The sequence below is a fragment of the Vipera ursinii genome, assembly GCF_947247035.1.
Source record: "Vipera ursinii genome assembly, chromosome: 3".
NCBI lineage: Eukaryota > Metazoa > Chordata > Lepidosauria > Squamata > Viperidae > Vipera > Vipera ursinii.
In genome coordinates, this window is record NC_139516.1 from 193,360,874 (window position 1) to 193,385,501 (window position 24,628).

The 24,628-nt window shown below is 34.5% G+C and overlaps 1 protein-coding gene across 3 annotated transcripts in view; it reads left to right on the top strand.

Moving 5' to 3' along the window:
* The window catches only part of EMC2 (ER membrane protein complex subunit 2), a 42,143-nt gene that overhangs the window by 8,023 nt on the left and 9,492 nt on the right, over positions 1–24,628 (top strand). For 2 of the 3 annotated variants that reach the window (XM_083357600.1, XM_083357601.1), the window contains 9 exons: positions 194–307; positions 2,453–2,517; positions 6,112–6,197; positions 7,629–7,686; positions 15,926–16,011; positions 16,157–16,216; positions 18,765–18,846; positions 19,489–19,599; positions 22,160–22,264. In XM_083357600.1, coding sequence (XP_083213726.1) covers positions 194–307; positions 2,453–2,517; positions 6,112–6,197; positions 7,629–7,686; positions 15,926–16,011; positions 16,157–16,216; positions 18,765–18,846; positions 19,489–19,599; positions 22,160–22,264 — 767 coding nt within the window. Of the gene's footprint in view, positions 1–193; positions 308–2,452; positions 2,518–6,111; positions 6,198–7,628; positions 7,687–15,925; positions 16,012–16,156; positions 16,217–18,764; positions 18,847–19,488; positions 19,600–20,141; positions 20,282–22,159; positions 22,265–24,628 lie in introns of all 3 variants that reach the window. The other variant, XR_014491896.1, reaches the window with a different exon arrangement.

A 24,628-nucleotide genomic window follows, 5' to 3' on the forward strand; every position in this document is an offset into this window, starting at 1 on the left:
GTTGAAAGGCGGTGTGAGGATAACACGAGAAAGAGAATTATACATATGTGTTCACATGACAGCCATAATCCAGCAATGATTATTTGTTTAAATGAGATATTGAAATAGAAATAATAGAACAATAGAAACAATAGAAAACAATAGAAATATTGAATACTATTGTTATTCTCTTCTAATTGTTTCTTTCTTTCAGAGATGCGAGACAAAATGAGAAAATGGAGAGAAGAGAACTATCGGAACAGTGAGCAAATAGTTGAAGTTGGAGAAGAGTTAATTAATGAATATGCAGCTAAGCTTGGTGATGACAGTAGGTCAAAACTATTTTACTTCTCTTTATTAGTTAATTTTTCTGATGTGCAGTCATATATGTTGTGTTCTATGTTTTAATAGTATCCAGTTAAAATTTGTATTTTGTAATAAAGGCCAGTAAATTCAGATATATGGATTTATATCAAATAAATATCAGATAAAATAATTAGTATACAGGATCCAATCTAGGTTAGTTACAGTTAATATACAGTTGATTTCTCCATCATGCCACTTTTTTGTGCCATTTTGATGCACAGTATGTCCATAAACTTTGAAAGCTTAAAATTGACCAGTATTCCTAGACATATGATTTTTACAAATATAGTGTGTGGCTAGGGAGTTTGTAGCTACAACAGATTAAGTTACTCTTTATTCATAGCTTTGGGAAATATCTTTCCCCACCCCTCTCAAAAAACATTAAACAAATTTCAACTAGTCAAAAGTTTAGGGATTTGAAATAGAGAAGTTTATTATTGAAAATTAAAGCAAGTTCAGAGACATGAAGTCAGTATGAAGGTTGCTTTTACAATAAAGTTGGGCAGTTCACAATACAAATTCTTCCCAGAAAGAAACTTGGCATTCCGTATTTTATACTAGAAGGGAATTGTTGAAAAAGATGTTTTAACGGAGCAATGTATGCAGTGCAGGGTAAAGCATCTGAGTGTACAGGGTTGAAAGATTCCTATGTAGGCTGGAAGGGAGTAAGAAAAAGATTTGATTTTAATTAATTTATTTTGTCTTAATTTTTTTATAGTTCAGTTAACCTAATTCACACAGTATGAGCAATTTATTTTTGGCAGAGGTCTTTGAACTAGAATATTCTTTATTTAATTTTAGGAAGTCTTGATCTTAGTAATACTTAAATTAAACAAAAAGTAGTTTTAGTTTTAGCATTCATTAAATGCTAAATCAAAAAACTTTTAATCTAGGATATTGCTAGAAGTAACCATGAGTAGTGAAATCCTTTTTTCCTTCACAAGAATAAGTGAATAGTGAACTTGTGTGGGATTAATTTCTATTTTGAACCAAAGTAAATTATGTTGGAAAGAGGGATCATCTTATCAGAACAGCTGAATATACTGATTGATCCTTTTTTGGTGAATTACTCTATGAATTTATAGTAACATCTTAATAACATTCATGAATTTAGATAAGACAACATTACTTTGATTACTTTGTTTTAATTCATTTGTGGTATATTTATTTCATTGTTCCAGAGGTTGCAGTAAATGAATTGTCATTTCTTGCTGTCATGCCCTTTATGGCCTGCATTAAACATATAGCTTATACTTTACTACTCAGAAAGCATTTTTATTTTACTTAGAAATTTCATCTATTCTCAGAATCCTTTCAGGTTTTACACAAGAGATTGCAGATATGTACTTGTCTATGATCTTTTTTTTTTCTTAATGGAAGCTAAACGCCCTGGGTTTGCATGGGAATTGAAAGATGTTCAGTTTATCAGATTGGGTTATTTTTAGTCAAGGGGCATAATCTGAATAGCAAATATATGAAAAAGAAGAAATGCAGTATTAACATGGATTTTCATTAACTTCTGTAGCCAGGGGTGAATAATTATATGACTAATAGCATTTTTTAATTCTTTAGAGCAAGATTTCTCGTTGGAGCATCTTCCATGAACTTTAGAATTCAATAAATACAGCAACTTAGGGATTTTACAAAAACATTATTTAAAGGAAATAAAAGAACATTGCACCTATATCAGCAAAGTTTTTTCTGAAAGCTATTATTTGCCAAAACCACAGACTGTTTTTTTTTTGGGGGGGGGGGTTGAGGCTGGGCACTTCTGAATCATTCCATAGTTGATTTGATATCCCATGTTGCTTTTTCAATTCAGCTTTTAAAATAAACCAGTGTATAAAAATACATGAGCAATGAAGTTAAAACATGTTTAGCAAATACTTATACTTTATTTATTTATTATGCTTCACTTATTTTGCCAAGTGTGGTTAGACACACAAGGAATTTATCAAAATATTCAGGTTTAACACTAGTGTAATCGGTTTCCGTAAGATTAAGTATACTAACTTATAAAAAGCAATATTTCCTACAGTTTGCTATGAGCTGATTAGCAGGTATGTGGGGGGAAAATCTATGCTTTACTCTATTTTGTATTATCTAGTTTGGATAATATATGAGCAAGTGATGATCGCCGCGTTGGATTGCAGCCGAGATGACTTGGCATCGGTAAGTGTTCCGACAGACTTCTTATGCAAATCCAGGAAATTTAATCTTTGCTAACGCAATAGGTAGGGATTCTCCTTGTTTTCTTTTGCAGTTCATTACTGAAGTATATTTCTGCAGTCTACCTTTAGGGCTATGTAAATCTTGTGAAATACACTAACTTCCCTTTAAAACATCCATGCCTTTTCTGAGATGCATATGACTGATTTGGAAACTGGCTGTGCAAGGACATATTTCCTAGGTGTCCAGGAGCAACATTCAAAAGTTTTGAATGTTTTCATCATGGCTTCCTGAAACTCCCTACGGAAGAAGGAATCCTATGAAATTGCATTTTATATCAAATAAGAAGCTGCACTGGAAAAGAGGAGTAATTAAAAACTCTGAACTTTTCAATTTTTAACATACTATTTTGAAAATGTACCGAATTTATTCTGGAGAGTTAATAAAACAATGTGACCAGACATTCATTTTTGTGAAGGACGTTATATTGAAATATTTGGAATTTAAAGCAGAATATATTTACTAGAAGAATATAATTACATTTATTTTTTGGACTTTTCAACTTGCATGTTTTAAAAATTGAGGGGACCTCTCAGTGCCTTAAGCATATTATTAATTCAATAGCTTAAAGGTGCATTAATTGTATGTCCCTACAAAGCTATTCCTTTTTCAGAATTATGTACATCGCTTCTTCAGATTTTGTTTTAAAATGTACTATGATGATTTCTTGTTCTATTTTCCATATGTTGGCACTCACATATGACTTAGTTGTATTTTTTTCTAATAACAGTAATGTGTATTCATTCAGTTTTCACAGTTTTTCTTCTCATTTATATGCAGGTTATCTAGCAGGATATATTGAGACTGATATTTTAACTTTAGTCCCTTTTCTATAAAGGATATACTCAAATATTTCATGTACATTTTTTTTGTTTACCTGCTATAGAAATGTTGCTCATTTTCATGGAAATATTTTTCTCTTTTTAGTCAAAAAAAGAAGAATGCTATAAAATCAGTTAATATGTTTCTTGAGTGAAAGAGCAGATGGATATTAAATCTGTACAGTGTTTCCAGTCCAGAATTTTGAATAGCATAATTGTGGACTCATTTTTGTCTTTTATGTATTCTTGAGCTTGTTCTTGGGCACTGCATTTAAATTTAAATATTTTTTTATTGTTTCATTATAAAATAAAATACAGAAAAAAGGTAGAAAACAAAGAGAAAAAGAGAAACTAAAGAAAAAAATGACTTCTGATGTTTTTCAGTGCAGTAAAATAAAAAAATGCAACCCCTACCTTTTACATTTTGCAACGTTTCAATCCATTTCTATAATTACAAAATTATTCTGATTTTCAAAACCTGAAATTAAAGGTTCATTTGTGTAGTTTTGAGCAAAAACACCAGAAGTAGTTTCAAATAGAAATGAAACTCAATAAATTCCTCTTTTTGATTAAAACACTCTCACCATATCTGTTAACTCTTATCACCTTTACCATCCACTCTTCAGTTGTGGGAATTAGTGTGATTTAGAAATTATATATTTTAAAATACTTGATGTTTTAATAAGACATACAGTGAAACCTCTGGTTGAAGAACTGAGTGAGGCTGTGTTGTTCCTCTCAATAGTTGGTTCCATCATAGTTCTCATTCGATCATTTATGTTTAAGTGTAATCTCTTTAAAATAAACCTACCACTGTATTTAGAAAAATTAAGCATATTTTACAGAGTGAAAGTAAGGAAGATTATACACATTGTTCATTGTTTCATTAGCTTATCACATTGTATTGGCCTTCAGTGATAATTCTTTCAAAGTTTTTTTAAATAAATTGGGACAACAATTATATATATTTGTAAGCTGAATTTAGGATAGCTCGTGATGGTAATTCAAATACTGTTTTTCACTGAAACCCCCAATTAGCTAAAATAAAACAGCTGTATAAACTAGCTTTCCAAAGATCAAAGCCAATTGTATAATTAGAAACAAGGAATAAAATCATGCTAAACGAACTCTGATTATATTAAGCCAAAACCACAGAGCACAAGGCCAGGTTTAATAGCAACTTTAACTTTTCAACACCACTTGTTCATTACCTGAGAATCTCTGTATATTGACTGAATTTTACCTCATTTATCCCTGTCCATTCCATACTCATTATAGGCAGTGATTTAATTACCAATATATGATAATATATTATTATTACTATTATTAATTTTATTTGTATACCGCCCTTCTCCCGAAGGACTCAGGGCGGTGAACAGGGCAATGCATGTTAAAAAACAAAATACAAAAATTAAAAGAGATTAAACAGAATGCCCACAACTCTTACAATAAGTTAAAACACAATAAGAAAAGTTAAAACACATTAATAAAACCCAACCCCATCCCATCAGGCCAGGCCAGCTTGTTCGAAGAGGTAAGTCTTTAGATCGCACCGGAAGGAGCGGAGGTCCTATGTATCTCAGATTGAATTATGGAGACCTTGGTACTCACTGAGTTTGGTTGTTTATAGACATTTGGTTACCCAAGTACCTAATATCTTCTACTCTGTATAAACAGAGAACAACCCTTCTAGCATTGAAGATGTTACCGACTCGGGTAACAAAAGTTTGCAAACAAACAAGCTCTGAGATCATCCATGATTTATTTATTCCTATGCTTCACATAAATTTGATATGGAATACACTGGATACACCAACCCAATCCAGTGGCTTTATTTAGATAGAAGTTACAGAAAGAAAATAGAGCTGCATAAAAAAAATAGTTATATTCCCCTCTACCCTTCCCCACCCCGCCCCATGTTCTTGACTTGGATGTGCTTTTTAGCTGTGGGCCTTTTGTTAAAGAGCAGAATCCAACTCTATTCTTTTCACCTTCCTTTGTGTCTGTAATCCCTCATTTAGTCTTTCATAGTCAATTCCAGTCTTTTAATTGGACTCCTTTGTGAGATCTTACCTTTACTACCACTTTTATTCCTTATGATCACATGTCTTGTCAAATGTCTTTTCTGTTGTAGTTTTTATATTTAGAATCTCTGGCTATAAGACATTTAACCTTTTTAGTCTATATAATGTTCATGTTTTATTATTTTTGATAGCTTCTAATCATGTCTCCAAGCACTGATTCCCCGAAGTAGTTGAATTTGGAATTTGTTTCTGTCTAACATGCTATATTGGATTTGCATTTAATAGCTGTGACTGACTTAGGTAAAAAAAAAATAGTTGTTTTCATTTTAATAGATTTACTACAGTAAATCCAAATTAAATGTGATATAAATTTTTATATAAAATTGTGCACAAAAAGCTGAATTACTGAATTCTGCTAGCAATATAAGTTGCATTATATGTTTGAAAAGGAAAAAAAAACCCTGATCTATAATTAGTTATACTGTGTTTTGGTTATGTTTGTAGTCATGGTTTGATCTATATAATGGCTTCTTTCAAATATTGTTGAAGTGTTAATTTGATATTTTGGTTGTACTGGGATGGATGATTGCCAGATGAATCTCTTAGTTACTATATTCAAATAAACATCACTCAAACATTTGAAAATTACATTCTTTACCTACTCATTTTTTGTGTGTGTTTTGAATTTATAGTATTGCCTTCAAGAACTAAGACGGCAATTCCCTGGGAGCCACAGAGTTAAACGGTTAACTGGTATGAAATTTGAAGCCATGGAGAGGTAACTGAATTCTAAAGAATATTTTCCAGATGCAGCCTTAAAAGACGTCTCCCAGAATATATAAATATAAAAGCTATGAAAAAATAAATTATGTAGTTGACAGTAAAGTATGATAATTATAAATAAAGATAAATGAGAATGGAAACATATTAGAAAATGTAATAGAAATGTATATTAAAAATTAAGATTATGAAGCTTCTTAAATTTAACTATCTTTTAGAGACAGTAGCTTGGTCCAATTTGTTTGACATTGTCCTGTATTATAGAACACTTTGTTGAAGAGTCAACTTATAATCAATTATATAAGCTGGAATGTTCACAATTTGTTTCCTTAAAGAAAAATAAATATTACTAGTTCTGAAGGAACATCTTAATTCTTTTTCTGACATCTTTCAAATTTGAAACAAATGGGACAATGGTCTCATTCATATTCTGTTTCTAATTATTTAAGGAACCTTTTTGAATATAAACTGACTAGATGTCAGACCATTAAATATTAAATTTATTTAACATTTCTGATGAAAAGAGTGAAGTGGGATAATCTTACATTTCTGACCATCATAGGGTCCTCATAATCATGTGATCATGCATTTATGACAATTGTATCATTTTACAGTGACATGTTTGCACTTAGTGCACTTTTCAACTAGCTTCTGACAAGCATAGTCAATGAAGAAGTTATCTCACTAACAACCCTGGTAATTCAAGTAATGTGTGAATGGAAAGTAACATTCTAAGTCTGTTGCAGTCATGTGAAGTTTCACTTAGAGATCATGTTGCTGGTCCCAGTTACGATTGCCAAGCAACAACTACCTTTTAATAGAATATGTGTGGCATGACTTGCTTTCTAGAGGATGAGAAGTTGTTATCAGGAGATGTCACTATTATAGTTAAAATAAGTTGCTGAAAATGTTTGAATCTGTTTCTGAAAAAGCTATGTGAAGTGAGAAGAGTCTAGGTATGAAGAAAATTAGACTCTAATAACACAAAAAATATAACATTTCAGTAATATCATATATATATTCTATGTCCACAATTCTAGCTTAAATTCTTAGCATCTCCATGAGTAAATCTGCTGAAGTCTAGTAAAGCAATAAAGATGTATAAACCTCCGGGCAAGTTAAAACAATTTATTAATCAATATAAGAAGTCTGCTCACACATGGTAACAAAAATATTGAGTCTGATTAAAATTGTACTTAAGTGCTGTAGTGTCTGTATTCTGTTTTGGAGCTTCAAATGCTCCAAAATACAATACAACTACTTCAGTGACTTCAGATGAACAACAACATATATATTTATGTCCATATCCATATGTTATTTTCCAGCAGGTTTGCACATCTTATTGGGTAGGGATGAATGGCTTTAAGTATGTAGAGATGTTAGAACTTTGTTAAATTTACCTGCAGGTGTTTTCTGTTCATATTTGCAGCTATGATGATGCAATACAGTTATATGACAGAATTTTACAAGAGGACTCAACAAACACCGTAAGTAAAATAGAAAAATAAGCATTGCCTTTTTTTTCTTTGCCTTTACATTGTAACATTTTCCTTCTTGTTAATACTTTGTGTTAAAATTCCAACATGAAAATCAGATTTAATAAATTTCTTTGATGAGCTGATGCTTCTTGCCTGTGTGGTAATAGAGCATGGGTGTCAAACTCAATCGTATCACATGACGTATCGTGACATATCACAATGCTTTACCTTTGCGGAGCCGGGGTGGGCATGGCCTGCTTGTGATGCATCTGGCCCGTGGGCCTTCAGTTTGACACCCCTGTAATAGAACATTGGAATGTTTTTATAATAGCCTAATATACTTGGAACTTTAATTAAATTTGTAAAAGTCAGACCATAATTTTATATAGTTGTGACATAAAAAGTATCAGCAAGTTTGAATATGAATAAGTTATTTTTATACTAACCATTTATGCTGCACATATGGTGAAGGTTAAAATCTTCAGAATCTTGAATTGGCTCTCGTGAATTAACTGAAGTGAATTAGGAGTAGGGGAGGCCAAGGTCACACCCATATACTCCTTTTTCCTTGCAACATATTAATATTGACTGGGAAATTGGTCTGCAAATATAATTATATAATTAATGTTGCAGCTCACCCATATGTCTACTGCTGATGGCAGATTTGATGTTATAAACAGATTTTGGCACCAGAATTTAGTGCCTAAACCAGCCTCATTATTGATATTTATATCAGTTTCCAAAATCAGGAGACCCTTATCTTTAGTTTGATTTAATGCTTTCTCCAACTGTCAAAGAAACTCAAAGAAACCTGATATTGCCATGGAACACAGGTGCCATAGAAACCATGGCCTTCTGTATTGTCAGTTTTACAGGGATATTTTTCATCAGTTGATTATCTGTCTTTGATTTAAATTTTTAGGGCATTCTCATAAATTTTGTTTGCATTATCCATTAAACAAACAAGATACTTTTATTTCTCTAAAAGTAGCAAACTTCTGCTGCATTATGTATAAGCTTTGTCTGCAAATGGTTGCTGATTATTATTATTGTGAGGGGATAGTTTTGTTCCTTCTCTTGAATGTATTGTTTCCATATATTTTATTGATTTTTTAAAAAACATAAATCACTTAATAGTTGGTAAACAGTGTGTTTGCTGGGTTTGCATTTGTAAAGAAAAATCATTAACAATTGGTTTCTATAATCCATAATCCACATAGTACATTTAGTTGATTTCCCCTTTTCCCCAAAATCTCTTCTTTGCAAACCTTGAAATAATCCAGTTCTTATTATTTTGATAAATAATATTACATATATAATTTTCCCCCTATATTCCTAGAAATAATGATCACATCAATATAATATTTCTTTTCTATCTAATCATTCTGGTTGCCTCATCTTATATCCTGTTACAGTCCTTATTTAGATTTGTTTCTCCCATAAAGTTCAAAGTATTCTTGCTGGTTAAGATTTTCTCAACAGTTAATTACATTTAAAGATTTAAATCCATTTTTCCCATATAAACCATCTCAACACTTTTACATTTCTTAAAGAATAGGTAAAAACAGTAAACAGAAGGAAAAGAGAGCAAGAGTAAAGAAACATAAAAAGTAAAATACTACTTAAAATATATATTCCTCCTAAGCTAATATATATTCATTCCCAAAATTTCTTATTTTTTAACCATAATTAAAAATATATTTAATATTTAAATACTCCATTTAATGAGTCTAGTCATCTAATCCTTTAACTCTTATTCAAAACATTTTTTATACGCTATAATTCCCTAAATTCAAACACATTCAATTATCTAAAACATTTTCTTCATCCAAGCCATTTCAACAGTAATCCAAGGAGTTCAAAAACGATTCTTTTTCCCCCTAAAGTTTATAATTCTCTGTCTGCAACCCAGATTGTTGTCTTTTTTTTTGTCACAGCTGTTCTTTGTTATTAAGGCTTGGAAGGTCACAAACACAGATTAGCTTTTCCCAGGTTTTGGTAAGTTCTCTGTGGAAATCATAACTCATAATCTTCATCCACCGCTAGGTGTCAGCATCTATTTAGTTTTCAATATGAACAGTGGTCTTTAAAGTGAGAGTCTTAACCATTCAACAATTTTAAACTTGTCCAAAGTTGAGCTTTCAAATTTATAAATTTATTTCACTACCCTATATTTTGATCCTCCATGGAAATTTTAATTTGCTGCTTCCGTTAGTATAAGGGTGGAGCGGAAGTCCCCCTCTTTCACTTTTGGAGGTATTTTGCTTCTTGGAGATCTTTTCCAGGAAATTAAGTGAAGAATAGAAAAGGGAAAATCAGATTCCTCACCCAGTTTCAACTACACTGTTTACTGTTGTGCTGGTTAGTTCTTTTGGACTTTGGTTGCAAGTAGCTTGGGCTGATTGGTGAAATACAGCCTTTCTCCTGTCGGGTTAGAAGGCTTTCCTCAAGATGAACGTAGCAACCGCCATCATTCCAGAGTTGCTGGGGCACCCTTCTTTATTTGCTGCCTCTCTGGGGCGGCTTGGACCCATAAGGGTCTCCAGGCGGGACAAAAAGTAGCCGCAGGGGTGCGGCGGTCAGTCCACAAGCCCACGACCAGTTGCTACCGTGCAGGACCGGAAGTCCCCTTTTCTTGAATGTATTTTTATTGGTCAATGACCAAATAATAAATAAAATTTCTGAGACCAGGATTGGTATGGACAAGAACAAATAAACAGAAATGTGACATTGGCTGAATTCTTTTGGATTGGGAAAATCATTCACCTAATATAAGTGCGCATCAGTTTTCAAGTTATTCTTCCTCTGAAGAATCAAGAAAGCAAGTTGGAGTTGCTTCAGCACTTTTAAAGGAACAGCAAGTGACTTCAGGAGTTGTGTTAACTTTGATGTCTCTATTGTCCAACTGAAGAAAAGTGAACCTCCCCACAATATCACCAGAGTGGGTTACTGCAGTGTGTTTTTTATGGGCCAAATTTAAGAACTGTTCATAAATTTCACTCAGTATGTAATGTAGTTGCAAGAACAGTGGGAGAGGCTAAGATTTTGTGTCATGTTACATCAGTTCAGAGACCAGCTTAGATCTCTGGTTGTGGTTTTTCAAGTCCTGAACAGTTTAACATGGGATTATTTAAAGAATAGTCTACAGCAGTAAAAACCTGTCCAAGTGTACATTCAGTGTGGAATTCTGCTTGTTGGTTTGACAGTAAGAGAATATTGCATTAATATGTACCACAAATTGGGCTTCACGTCTTTGGAACTCTCATCTAAGATATGCGTGTGCCCTTTTCATTTTAACTTGCTGATACTTATTTTCTGCTCATGCAAGAAAAATGATTAATTAGAATAGTGTTTTTTAAAATATTTGATTAAAAAAATATTACTGATTAGAGTGAGAATTACACCCAAATAATTCTGAGACTTGAAAATAATGGATTGTTCTGCAATATTTTTGTAATCATATTTAAAAAATCATCTTGAAAATAGTGAGAATCAAAAGTATTAATTTGTTTTTCCTTTTAGATAAATAGCTATTGTGTTAGATACAAGAATATACTGATCAGATAAATTATTAAAAAGTATATATAATTTCAGTTGCTTTAAAGAGACTGCTTTTAAAATTAATATGAAACATAAGAAATATTTGGTTGGAGACACTGAACTTGCATAAACCATGTTTGACTTATAATTAAACCTGAATTAAATAATGAGAGATTAAATTAACTGGAAGACATTTTCAAAATTTCAATATTGATGCTATGTTTCCTGCTAACATTTGTGCTTTCTGTCATGTAGAAATCCAGTTTCTCATATTTCCAATTCAGAAAATTGTACCAAAGCATCTTAAAATAGCCAGATCATTAATATAAAAAGTATACTATTACTTTTATTATATTGCTATAATATTGTAAATATTAGTCCTGAGTACCTTACCTTACTTAAATTTATTAATCTTGACTATTGGGCAAATGCCTTTTTCTCAGTCAAGTATGGGTACTTTGATTTTGTGTGCTGAAGAATGAAGGTTAAGTAAAACGTTCTGATAAATTGTCAGGTATTGGAGTTGTTTATATGTCATCTACCTGTTAATTATTTCCATGTGCACATATGGCTGCTGTAGGAAAATAAATGCTTCATGGTTTTAAACTGAAACTATTTCTGAGTTTGTCTTGGCACTAACCTGAGCTTAAAGCAGTCTTTTATGGTGTGCTGACACATGGAGTTGCTTAGATATATTAAACATTTTCTGTTGTTTGGCAAGTGATACATCAGCTTTTGTTCACATAAGTCATGTAAAGATCACGCATTGCAGGAGCTGACAGTTTGAGACAGGAAAGATAGGGGATGAATAAGGAATAAAAAACAACTTTACTCTACCCTACAGTATTTCCCATTAGAGTACAGAGGGTTGTAAACTTTACCTTATATAATGGAAAAGTACATCTTAAAGGACTTGTTGTATTGCAATTATGAAATGAAAATAGGGGAAAAAATTAAACGTTTAAAAAGAGGCCTTAAAATAGATTTCTGTATTAATACTAACAATTAAAGTCCTAATCCATGTGCTATTCAAGCACTTTCTTAATGGGAGTTGAAAAACAGTCCTGAACAATGTAACTTATGTAAGGCCAAGTTTTGTTACAGTCCATTAGCTTCAACTAAGGAATCCTTGGGTAGGAATTAATCTTTCTTTCCAACTTATGATGTATCTGATAGGTTTCCACTCTGGAACTTTACTGCTTTTAGAGCATTCTCTAAAAAACATTTCTGTATTTGTGCAAGGAAGCACATAGATTTGGAGTATGAAAGTAAATCATCTCATGGGAAAGTGAGCTGGAATGTATTATTATTGCATTTGTTTACAAATGTCAGTGTGGTGCCATTGTGAATTTCTGTCCCATCATCTTAAATATACTGCATGTAAATCTGGACTTACAGCCACAATTAGATTGGAATTTCTATGGCTGAACAATATGGTCATTAAGTGAGTCATCACATGACCAAAATGATTTTATGACCTTTTTTACCATGGTTGTGAAGCAAATCCATCTTTCTTCATTGCTTGTTGGAAGCCAGCTGGGGAGGTTGCAAGTTGCAAGCACGTGACCACAGAACGCTCCAACTGTTGTAAATGAGATGTAAATGAGACCCAAATTGCGGTCATGTGATCAGGGATGGTGCAGTGGTTGTAACTTCAACGTCAAGCCATAAGTCGCACTTTCAGTGCAATTGTAACTTCAAACAATTGTTAAACAAATGGTCATAAGTCAAGCAATACCTATATGGACAATGGACATATATGTAATTTTCAGACTGCCTTTTGTTGCTTTCATAAGCTGGAAGGTTTAAGCAAGCCAGAGGAATTGCAAATTCCAGGCTAGCCAGCAGATAAGTAGCTGCTTCTGGGTGGGATAGAAAGCCAAGGGGGTTAGAAGGGAAGGTTGGCGAGGATGTGGATGAGAGGTGCAGTGCGGGTCAGGAAAGTGCTGAGAAGTGTGTGCATTGGGGAGAGTGTGAAGAGTATGAGTGGGTGAGCAAGAGCAGGTTGAGGAAAGTGCAAGTGGATGTGTGAAAAACAGGGTGAGCAGGGTGCAAGGAGGTGCATGAGAGGCAAGGTTGAGGAGTGCAAGGGAGGAGTGCAGAAGAAGCACAGGTTAGAAAGGGTGCACAAGGGTGTGCAGGATAGTTAGGGAAGGGATGTGAGGAAGTGGGCAACAGGAAGTGTGTGCAAGGATGAGGGAGGTCAGGAAGGTTGCCTGAAGGTGTGACATAGATAAAAGGAGGGTGTGAGAGAGGAACAGAGAGGGTTGAGGTGGATGGGCAGGAGTACGCGAGTGCAGAAGGCTGAGGAAGAGGGTGCAGGTAGGGGAGACCTACCTAGTGACTTGTGACTGCTGATTTTTCCATTGACTTTCTAGAGAGGTTGGCGGGGAAGATTGCAAACCACAATCACCTGATTGCTAGCTGCTGTAGGCTAGTCATAATTCTGAGCCAGTTTCCAAGCGCCTAGACACGAGCACAGGGGTGCTGGGATTGCCAGAATTCTGAGGGCCAATCATAACCAACATCTGCTCAGTGCCATCATAACACAAAGTGGATCAACATACAAACAGTGCTTTGATAGACAACGGAATTCTTTTTGAATGAAAAGGAGGAAAAAAATAACTCAAGGTAGTTCTCAGGATTCTTTTCTTTTGAGAGGAGTTGCAAATATGTGTACAAATACAGTATAGAAGAATATCCCTGTCTGTCAAACCATATAGTACATAAATTGGTATATTTATTTACGAATATTGCATCTTTCTTATTTTTATAAGCAACTCATGGTGGCAAACATACCTAATACTCCTTCTTCCCGTTTTCCCCACAACAACAACCATGTGAGGTGGATTGAAATAAGAGAGACCAACTGGCTTGACATGACAGCTGGCTTTCATGCCTGGGACTAGAACTCACAGTCTCCCAGTTTCTAAGTCAGCATCTTAACCACTACGTCAAATTGGGTCTTTTGGCTGCTGGATGAACACAGATAAATCTTTCTCTGATTTCTCTAATGTATTCAACTGCTTTGCATTTAATATGGTCAGTATGGAAGCATTGTGTGGTGGGACCAAAAGAACGTGTGTAGGTTTAACTCCACAAGTGTCTCTGAAATCTATTTCTATGTAGTCAGTGCAATACAGCATTCACTTGGCTTGAAAAATTTCCTGCCGGTAAAAAATTATTTTTATTATACAGTACGGTATATGCTGCCCCTCTCACTATCCAAAGTGACTTTGATAAATAGAACATATTGCAGTGAATGGCTTGACTTGGTGGGTTAAAGTTGCCAATTCCTGTTTATACCAGTGCTTCTTCAACTGGGCAGTACCTATAATTTAGTGATAGTCTGAGGTATAATCAATTTTTATATCTGTTGGGATTTGGGTAGTAATGACGTCTATAGGATTGCTGAAAAAATGATGCCATGTATTCAGGAAACATATGATTTATAAGTGTGTTGCTCTTATGGTTCTAGATTTTTTTGAACTGACAATGACAACAGTATAAGGGAGAAAAGATGGGGTAGAAATTGGTCAGTGTGCTAGTGGGATGTCAGTTTATTAAGTACAGATACACAGTTATTAACTTCCCAAGTTTTAAATTCCAATTTCTTGGAATTTAAACTTGGAAGTCTGCAACTGAAGAAAGGTAGTATAAGGAATTTCATGCCCTATTTAATGCAGGCGATCTTAGAATGAGATATCGTACACACTTCACCAAGTCCATCGTCTTCTGATGTGATCAGATGTCTTTTAGTAGTTGAAGATAAAGATCAGTTTATACACGGATGCTTGGAAAAGCATATAATGTTTCTACTGGTAGGCAGCTTAGGAGCCTGAATGGCTTCTTTTTGTGTGGGAATACTGCGGTTTACAAATACAGCAGCAGTGACTGGAAAGTCTTAATTCCAGATCATTTGAGGAGGCCCCTACTTGTGTATTTTTGAAGGAAGAGCATTCAGAGATGAAAAGAAAAAAAAGCCTTCTCATGGCAGTGAGCTGTCCTCTCAGCTGCTGCAAATGAAGTTTGTTTTAAAAGGGGGAAGGTAAAGAATCAGCAATGGCACCTGCCCCAGATTGTTAGGGCATGCCTTTTGTTTACCTGTTATGAAGCTGTTAATTCAGTGGAACAGCTGCCAGACAACTTAGAATTTAAGTTCAGCTGATAGCAGTTGAAATGTTCTTAGAGTTGTTATACTGCCAGGAATCGTGTGCATAATATTGGCTACCTTTTTTCCCCCTGTGATTATTGCAATGTGCAGAGACCGCTTCAGCAAATACAAATTTCTGCTTTGAGATTTATGGAACATTGCTTCTAAAAGGTTCTTAAACCCAGAAAGAAAAAAGAAATATATTGGGAACCTGGAAGTACAGTGGCTGTCTCACTGTGAAACAAAATGCATAAATGGTAGGCTGAACAACTTCGGGGTTCTTTAATGGTTGTAATTATCAGAATCTGGACAACCACTTACGATGCATACGGTTTGTGTATATAAGTTAAAGCATAACATCAAAGCAAGAAAGGCATTTAAATCTCTCTGCAGGATGTCGTTGTGTCTGAATCTATGAAAACTCCTGTCATGCAGTTGCTCAGCAATGCAGTTTTTTTGGTCAATAAAATGGTTTGCAGAGTCAAATTGGCTGTTTCTCAAAAAACCCAAGAGGGGTGTACAAGCACATAATCCTCTGTAAATTTTAACCTATAGGCAGCCCGAAAACGTAAGATTGCCATTCGGAAAGCCCAGGGGAAAAACGCTGAAGCCATCCGAGAGCTGAATGAGTATTTGGAACAGTGAGTGTTTTATAAGAATACGCATTGTGTTGCTTTATCCTAATCTCTTTTTTAATTAAAAAGGCATTTGCATATGACTTTTTTTTTCTTTGCCTCCTTGCTGTTCATTTTATAGAATCTGTTTTCTCCATCTTCCTTTGTTCAGATTTGTTGGGGATCAGGAAGCCTGGCATGAGCTGGCTGAGCTCTACATCAATGAACACGAGTAAGTTGTTTGCGAAGTCTAATTCATAAAGGACTGAGAAGGGTTTTTTTTTCCCATACAAAAAGGGATTGCTTTCTTAAAGCGATTATTACATACTCTTATTTCCCAGTGGCCATTTCCCCCCTTTTTATAAAAAGTTTCTCATTTTTTTTTTATTAGAATGCATTTTTATGGACTTGTCAAGCACATTTTATTCAGCTGACATGGTTTTTGGTAGCTTGGTTAATAAAGGTTAGAATTAATGCCATATATTTAAAAGCATTTTATTAATATTGTCTGATGTAAGTACCGATCTCCTAAATTCAAGAAAAGGCATGCATGAACTGTATTTAAAATTTTATCACTCTTCTCTGAAGAGACAGGCTACATAGGATTTGCAGCAGAGACAAATATTTTCTAAACAATAAATAGAAAATAAGAATGTTGTCTCTTGGATAAATAGCAGCATGCACTCAAGAATGTTGGCACTTTTCTGTTGGAATCTTGAATGTTTTTGTTCACTTTGTATTGCTTTAGTGACAAGGGAAAATCCCAGCATGAGCGGATTAGTGTACAGCTTTAGTTCACTTTTTTAAATATATGGCATTAATTCTAACCTTTATTCCAAAAGGAAATTATTGTATATTTTTTCTCTCCAACTTTACTTCTTAGGCCAAATCTTACAGTGTTGTTGCTTTCTATGCATATTTCAAGGAATAAGAAAGTACAGTAATGAGGTTCTCAGAAGAAAAGCATCTATTTCTATAGAGTTAGCAAAAATTGCTTTATTTCTCTTTTTAAGAACATAGTTTAAGTTTGTTGAGTGTTGTTTGTTGGTTTATTTATTTGAATTTATATGCTGCCCATCTCACAATTAAAGCAACTTACACATTGCTTTTAGTGTATTAACAATATAAGTGCAATATATGTATAATAATTTATAATTAAGGGATTCAGAAACAAAATATTGTTTTCTTATTAGCCTCTTGTGGCATATTTCATTAACATTTTTATTATGACATACTCTGATATGGACTATATCCTACTTTATCAAATGCATGGATAAAACTGGCAGGTGACAATTAAAAATACATATTTCTATAAATTTAATAGCAAACTTAAACAGGCATATTGATAAAATTAGAAATTAAAAGGATCCAAAATTTTAAAACAGAAGTTAAATATTTTCACAAAATCCGTGAAGAATACATCATCTAAGTATTTTCTTTTTGGTAAAAATGTTAGATAAAATCAGCTTTAATATAAGAGATGATAAAAGCTACAGTTACATAAAAATATAATGGTTACATATATTATGTTTTTAGGCAGATTACAATTAAAGTGAACCCAAAAGGTAAAGGACAAGGGATGCATGTGGAATTTTGTGGAGGGAATGGTTGTCAGAATAATTAGTATTAGAAAGAGGAGTATATTTGTAGCTCAGTTGGAATGAGGGATCTTTGATGCACTTTAAGCTTGGTTGTTATTTTGCAGAGATTTCACTACCCAAACAAGGTAACATCGGTAGTATACTGCTGATGTTACCTAGTTTGGGTAGTGAAATGTCTGCAAGAAAGCAACCAAGCTTGTGCATCAAAAGCCCCTGGAATCAGTATTTCCGATTTTTCATTCACTCCTCCCCAAGCCAGATTCCAAGAAGTAGCACAGACAGACTTGTGAATTTTCAGGGTTCAGTAAATGCAACACAAGGGGTTAAGAATGTATTAAGATCTACAAATGAAATTCAGTTGTGATCGCTCTAGATTATAGTTATCAAGTTGCCTTAAACAAGCAAACAAGGCTTTTGGGGGTTTGTTATAATATTATGACAGATTCTTTGTTTGCATTTGTTTTTAGGTGCGGTTTTATAGGATAGACTGAAGTCTGATTTTGTAATAAAAGTTGTAGTTTTTGTTGTTGTTTTTTAAAAATGTGGGTTTGGAACACATGCTTAGTAGTCAATCTACGCTAACTTAACTGAGCATGCACTTTCTCTTGCTATCGTATGTTAGAAGTCAATTGCCACAGTTTTTGAAAGCTTGTAGAAGTTGAGTATATTTTATAAAAAGCATGTGTTTGAAGGATGCGTATTGAATCTTCAAAATACATAAGTTTAGTGACATTATTGATCATATTTAGCTTACACAAACTACTATAATGAAGCATCACTTAAAACCACATTGTATATGAAAACACTATGTACTATACTGTATTCTTCATTTTTTCCCATAACTTTGAGAATTGAGAAATTTGGTACTATACAATCCTGAGAAATTTCTCTTCCTTTTGCTAAACAGAACTTACAATTGAAATCTTCAGTAATATTGTGAACTGCAGATGCTCCAAGGACTAATATATCTGCTTGTGGATAAGATTTTTGTGAATCCAACCCAATCCAATCTTATCCAGTTTGCAAAACCTTACCCACATAAATTTCTTTGTCACTTAAATGCTTTTTCTTTTGCCTGTTCTATAAAAAAATCAATCTATTTTTTAATATTGTTTTCATCCTGACATTATTATAAACCCCCGAATTGTCTGTTTTTCTTTAACTCTCTTTTGTCTTCAGTTATGCAAAAGCTGCCTTTTGCCTGGAGGAACTCATGATGACTAATCCTCACAACCACTTGTATTGCCAACAGTTTGCAGAGGTGAGTATTTTAGAAGACTAGGAGAGCTAGTAATTGTCCCAAAGGAATGGTCAGTTGGAAAGATATACTCTCTTCATAACTTGTTTGTTTGTTCTCTCCTGTGGCTAGCATTCAATTTCTTCTACCGTGATTTTCCATCCTTTTCCCCCATGACATGTCCCTTGTTTCCGAATTCAGAAGCCTTTATTATTTTTTAAAAATAATACATTTAAATTATTTTTTAAAATCTTAAATTTTAATTAAGTTTTTAATCTTTTAATCTGTTATAATCTATAAAAGGAAAGCCCACGAAATACCTTTCTTGTATATTAAACCTAACTAATCTTATATATTTGTGTTATACAGTCCAATAAAACCACTAATAACTGGAGTGAGTTTATGTAATTATAGGTAAAAATAAGACGCAAAATGGAGACTGGTAAATACAGGCCAAATTACTAGATAGCTCTTCAGATGGACCCCTGACAATGCCTGAATTAAATATTTAACATCAACTGTCTCAACTATCTCACCTGGTAAAAATTTCTTTTTAGGGGGAAAATTTGCCTAACTTTTCTATATATGTAATGCATGATAAATTATATATTCCTTTAAAAATGGACATCTTTAGAAAGCCTGTTAAAATAAACGTTTAATTTACAGGTTAAATATACTCAAGGAGGGCTTGAGAACCTTGAGCTCTCACGAAAATACTTTGCACAGGCATTAAAACTGAACAACAGAAACATGAGAGCATTGTTTGGTCTTTACATGGTAAGTCCAGAAAGCAGGGTATTTTTGTTCAAAAATGATTTGCCTTGTTATTTAAATTTGGAAAAGGAAGGTTTCTATTTACTAGTAGAAAAGAAAAAAGATTCTCAAGATCTATTGTGAAAAAGCTTGGATTGGCTCAGTTCTTTCTCTACTAATAAGTAGATTTACTTAGCATTAGTAGCATTTATATTTTCTATCCATTTTGTTATTGTTTGGCCAGCATCAGCATTTTCAGCAATGAATTGTAGTGGTGCCATAATCACGCTATAACATTTAAAGTGGAACTGAAGAGTTGTATTTGTTAATTTATTCTACAGTACAATATATGCAGATTTTCTGATAAATTAGTTTGCCTTAAACTAATCCATTGGAAAGATGACTTTGAATAGCTTTGACTTTAAATGTCTTTTCAGCTAACAGCTAACCTAATTTGCATGAATATATCTTCTCTTAAAAAAACATAAATACTGTTGCATTGTCCTATTCCATTGTAATATTGTGGGCATAAACAGTGAAATATATACTTGTAATGTTGTTTACAGGCACTTCTTGACTTACCACCGTAATTGGGACCAGAAATCTGTCATAAGTCATTATGACCATAAGTCAACGCACCCATGTGATCCAAAGCAATTTGGTTGATGTTTTTAACCCTTGGGAACCATCTAGAGTCACTTGTCAAGTGAGCAGCCATATAAATTGAACACATACAATGTGGAAAAAAATTATTTGATCCCCTGCTGATTTTGTATGTTTGCCCACTGACAAAGAAATGATCAGTCTATATTTTTAATGGTAGGTTTATTTTAACAGTGAGAGACAGAATAACAACAACAAAAGTTATAAATTGATTTGCATTTCAATGAGTGAAATAAGAATTGGATTCCCTATCAATCCGCAAGATTTCTGGCTCCCAGGTGTCTTTTATACAGGTAACAAGCTGAGATTAGGAGAACTCTCTTAAAGAGAATGCTCCTAATCTCAGCTTGTTACCTGTATAAAACATACCTCTCCACAGAAGCAATCAATCAGATTCCAAACTCTCCACCATGGCCAAGACCAAAGAGCCGTCGAAGGATATCAGGGACAAGATTGTAGACCTAAGGCTGGAATAGGCTACAAAATTATCACCAAGCAGCTTGGTGAGAAGGTGATAACGGTGTGATTATTTGCAAATGGAAGAAACACAAAATAACTGTTAATCTCCCTCAGTCTGGGGCTCTATGCAAGATCTTACCTCATGTAACTTCAGTGATCATGAGAACGGTGAGGAATTAGCCCAGAACTACATGGGAGGATCTTGTCAATGATCTCAAGGCAGCTGAGACCATAGTCACCAAGAAAACAATTGGTAACACACTATGCCATGAAGGACTGAAATCCTGCAGCACCCACAAGGTCCCCCTGTTCAAGAAAGCACGTGTACAGGCCCATCTGAAGTTAGCCAATGAACATCTGAATGATTCAGAGAAGAACTGGGTAAAAGTGTTGTGGTCAGATTAGACCAAAATCGAGCTCCTTGGCATCAACTCAACTCGCTGTGTTTGGAGGAAGAGGAATGCTGCCTATGACCCCAAGAATACCATCCCCACCATCAAACATGGAGGTGGAAACATTGTGCTTTGGGGGTATTTTTCTGCTAAGGGGACAGGACAGTTTCACCACATCAAAGGGATGATAGACAGGGCCATATACCATCAAATCTTGGGTGAGAACTTCCTTCCCTCAGCCAGGGTGTTGAAAATGGGTCGTGGATAGGTATTCCAGCATGGCAATGACCCAAAACACATGGCAAAGGCAACAAAGGAGTGGCTGAAGAAGAAGCACATTAAAGTCCTGGAGTAGCCTAGCCAGTCTCCAGACCTTAATCCCATAGAAAATCCTTGGAAGGAGCTGAAGGTTCCAGCTGCCAAATGTCAGCCTCGAAACCTTAATGACTTGGAGAGGATCTACAAAGAGGAGTGGGACAAAATCCCTCCTGAGATGTGTGCAAAACTGGTGGCCAAATACAAGAAACATCTGACCTCTGTGATTGCCAACAAGGGTTTTGCCACCAAGTACTAAGTCATGTTTTGCGAAGGGATCAAATACTTATTTCACTCATTAAAATGCAAATCAATGTATACCTTTTTTGAAATGCATTTTTCTGGATTTTTTTGTTGTTATTCTGTCTCTCACTGTTAAAATTAAACTACCATTAAAATTATAGACTGATCATTTCTTTGTCGGTGTGCAAACATACAAAATCAGCAGGGCATCAAATAATTTTTCCCTTCTGTAATAAATACCTTTGTTTCAGAAGTTGTTCCATGCGGGACTGTTTGCCAACTACAAATTCAAAGAAATCCAGAAACTAGCTTTTTGTATTTTGGTGGACAAATCTACCATATCTATGATTTTTGTCCAACAGAATCAAAATACTTATTTATTGATTCTGAATTCTGATTTAAAAAGTATTATTTTTTCAGCATAGATGATAGGACAAGATTCAATATGTATAGTATATTTTAGTTAAATTGTCAAAAAAAAAATCCTGATTTGTTTCCTGTTGTACTTTTAGTCTGCCAGCCATATTGTCTCCAATTCCAAGGCCAGTGCAAAAGTTAAAAAGGATAATATGAAGTATGCAAGTTGGGCTGCAAACCAAATCAATAGAGCTTACCAGGTGAGTGTTTTGTTAAACTCAATAACATTTGTATATTAGTGCAGAAAAGGAAATTATTTACGATGATTGTAAAAAGCCACTCACATACATATTTGGGTATGACCTATATAATACAATTTTTTAAAAACCCATTCTTTTTGGAACCATGAATACACAATAGAAACTATTTAATTTCTGAATGTGTGAATGTTGTTATCAAAAGGACATACTGAACAGGAACAGAATATCCATCCTACCTGTATTTTATTTTATTTTTTCAGCATTACATCTTTATAAATCATTTTATTCCATATTTCATAAGACACAAAGTTATTTGCTAACTGTTAGTGTCCTTTATTAAATGTACTTCCAAAAGGCTTTATTACTGTATCTTTGGTCTATTTTCTTGGGAGTGTACCCTAATTTTATCTACATCAACTCTGTAGGCAGAGAGACAGTGAACTTGTCCAGAATTCACCCAGTGAGTTCCCCCATTCTGTCCATTGCATTGATGTATTCTTGTCTTAAAACCCTGAGTAGAATCTTTGATTAATCAGGTTTGTATATTTGTAAATGGAAAACTACTAAGGCGATATATTTTGAACAAATATCTAACACTATGTTCAAACAATCAAAATGATACCTGTGTACATGGAAAGCACCAATTGCCTATATTATTGTTAAAAGGAGGCAAAGGAGTTCAGTTATATCATCAAAGACTTGGCCAGGTGCTGACTGTGGAGCAGATTATGAATTGTTTAGATGCAGTTTCCAAGTTAAGCCAGTCAGCTTCCACAAAATGATCTTGAATATATGCTCACCATTTTCAAGAAGAATATTGGGAATTGCTTTGAAGTCCTGAATCTCACTAATAGAGAATCCAAGAAATGATGGAATGAGCTTAAAGAAGCTGTGAAGGATAAATGTGAAAAGAAACTGCCAGTAAGGTAGAAAGAAAAAAAAGCTAACTGGTTATAGGAAAAAACTGTGAAAATTGCAAAGAATACATAGGACAAAAACGTTAGAAAAGTACTTAAAGAATTTCAAACAATTCTCAGAAGAGACAAGAACCATTATTATAACAGTTGTAAAGGCATTGAAGATGCTGATAAAAGAAAATATTTTGAGGGTGGAAAGAGAACTAGAAAAACAAGAAAAGTCTTTCAAAAGAACTCTGAATTCAGAAGGAACTTGCAACTTGAATTGGTAGGCTAAAACAGAGGTCACCAACCTTTTCATTCTGGCGACACGGAGGGAAAGGGAGAAGCTGGGAAATGTGTGTGAGTGTGCACACGCGAAGGAGCCACGCGCACCCACACGATGCTAGCAGCTTTGCGCAGGTGCTAGCCACCACTGCTAGCACCCGCGTACATGTGCAAAAGGGCCCCACGCACCTGCACGGTGCTAGCATCTCCATTTGCGCAGGTTCTAGCTGCTGTTAGCCCAGCATGCATACGCAAATGGGCTGCGCAATCCATGCATGCACTAGCGGTCCCATTTGTGCCAGCATTAGCTGCTAGCCTCGTGCACATGTGCAAACATTTTTTTTAAAATTTTAATCCCATTTATATCCCGCCCTTCTCCGAAGACTCCGAAGACTCAGGGCGGCTTACAATTTAAGCACAAACCAATGTGCTTAGCAACATTGCTGGCGCTAGCATGAGTGGAGGTGAATGCGCACACGTGTGTGCACTGGTCCACCTGTCCCATGGCCCAGTGGCCACTAGGCCACAGCCCGGTAGTGGGCCACGAGCCATGGGTTGGGGACCCCTGGGCTAAAGCACGTTAATAGTAATCAATTCAAAGAGATCAAATAAAGGTGCAAGCAGTGTATTGTTCAGTAGGTATGTCAACATTTAAATACATTAGAAGATGTTTCCTTCTTATAAGAATCTCTGGAACTAGCAGTTAAAATTAGATCAGCATTGCAGTCATTACCCGGGAGGTAGGCTGCAGGAACTGATAAGACGATCAGGCTCAAATTATCCTACTTTGAAGGCATTATATGAAGACAAAGTTCTCTGAACATTCTAATGCTGAGAAATATGAAAAGAAAGAGAAGAAAAGGACAAGATAGATGAAAGCAGGGACAGATTATCATGGAAAAAATCTTTATGGTCATTAGGAATTGACAACAACATGATAGCACATAATCAATTGTGAATAATGCATGGAATGCTTGATTGATTTATATTGCCCGCTAGTTCTTGAATAACAAGATGATTCCACTCCAGCATTCTTGATTTTGAGAGCCTTAGCATCAGCATATTGCAGTGTGCATGAACCACAAGTGTTTCTTCATATTGCTATAAATATCTTCAATTGCTGGCATTCCTATAATGGTGCACTGTAGCAATTTGGTTTAAAAGGTAAGAAACTTATCCG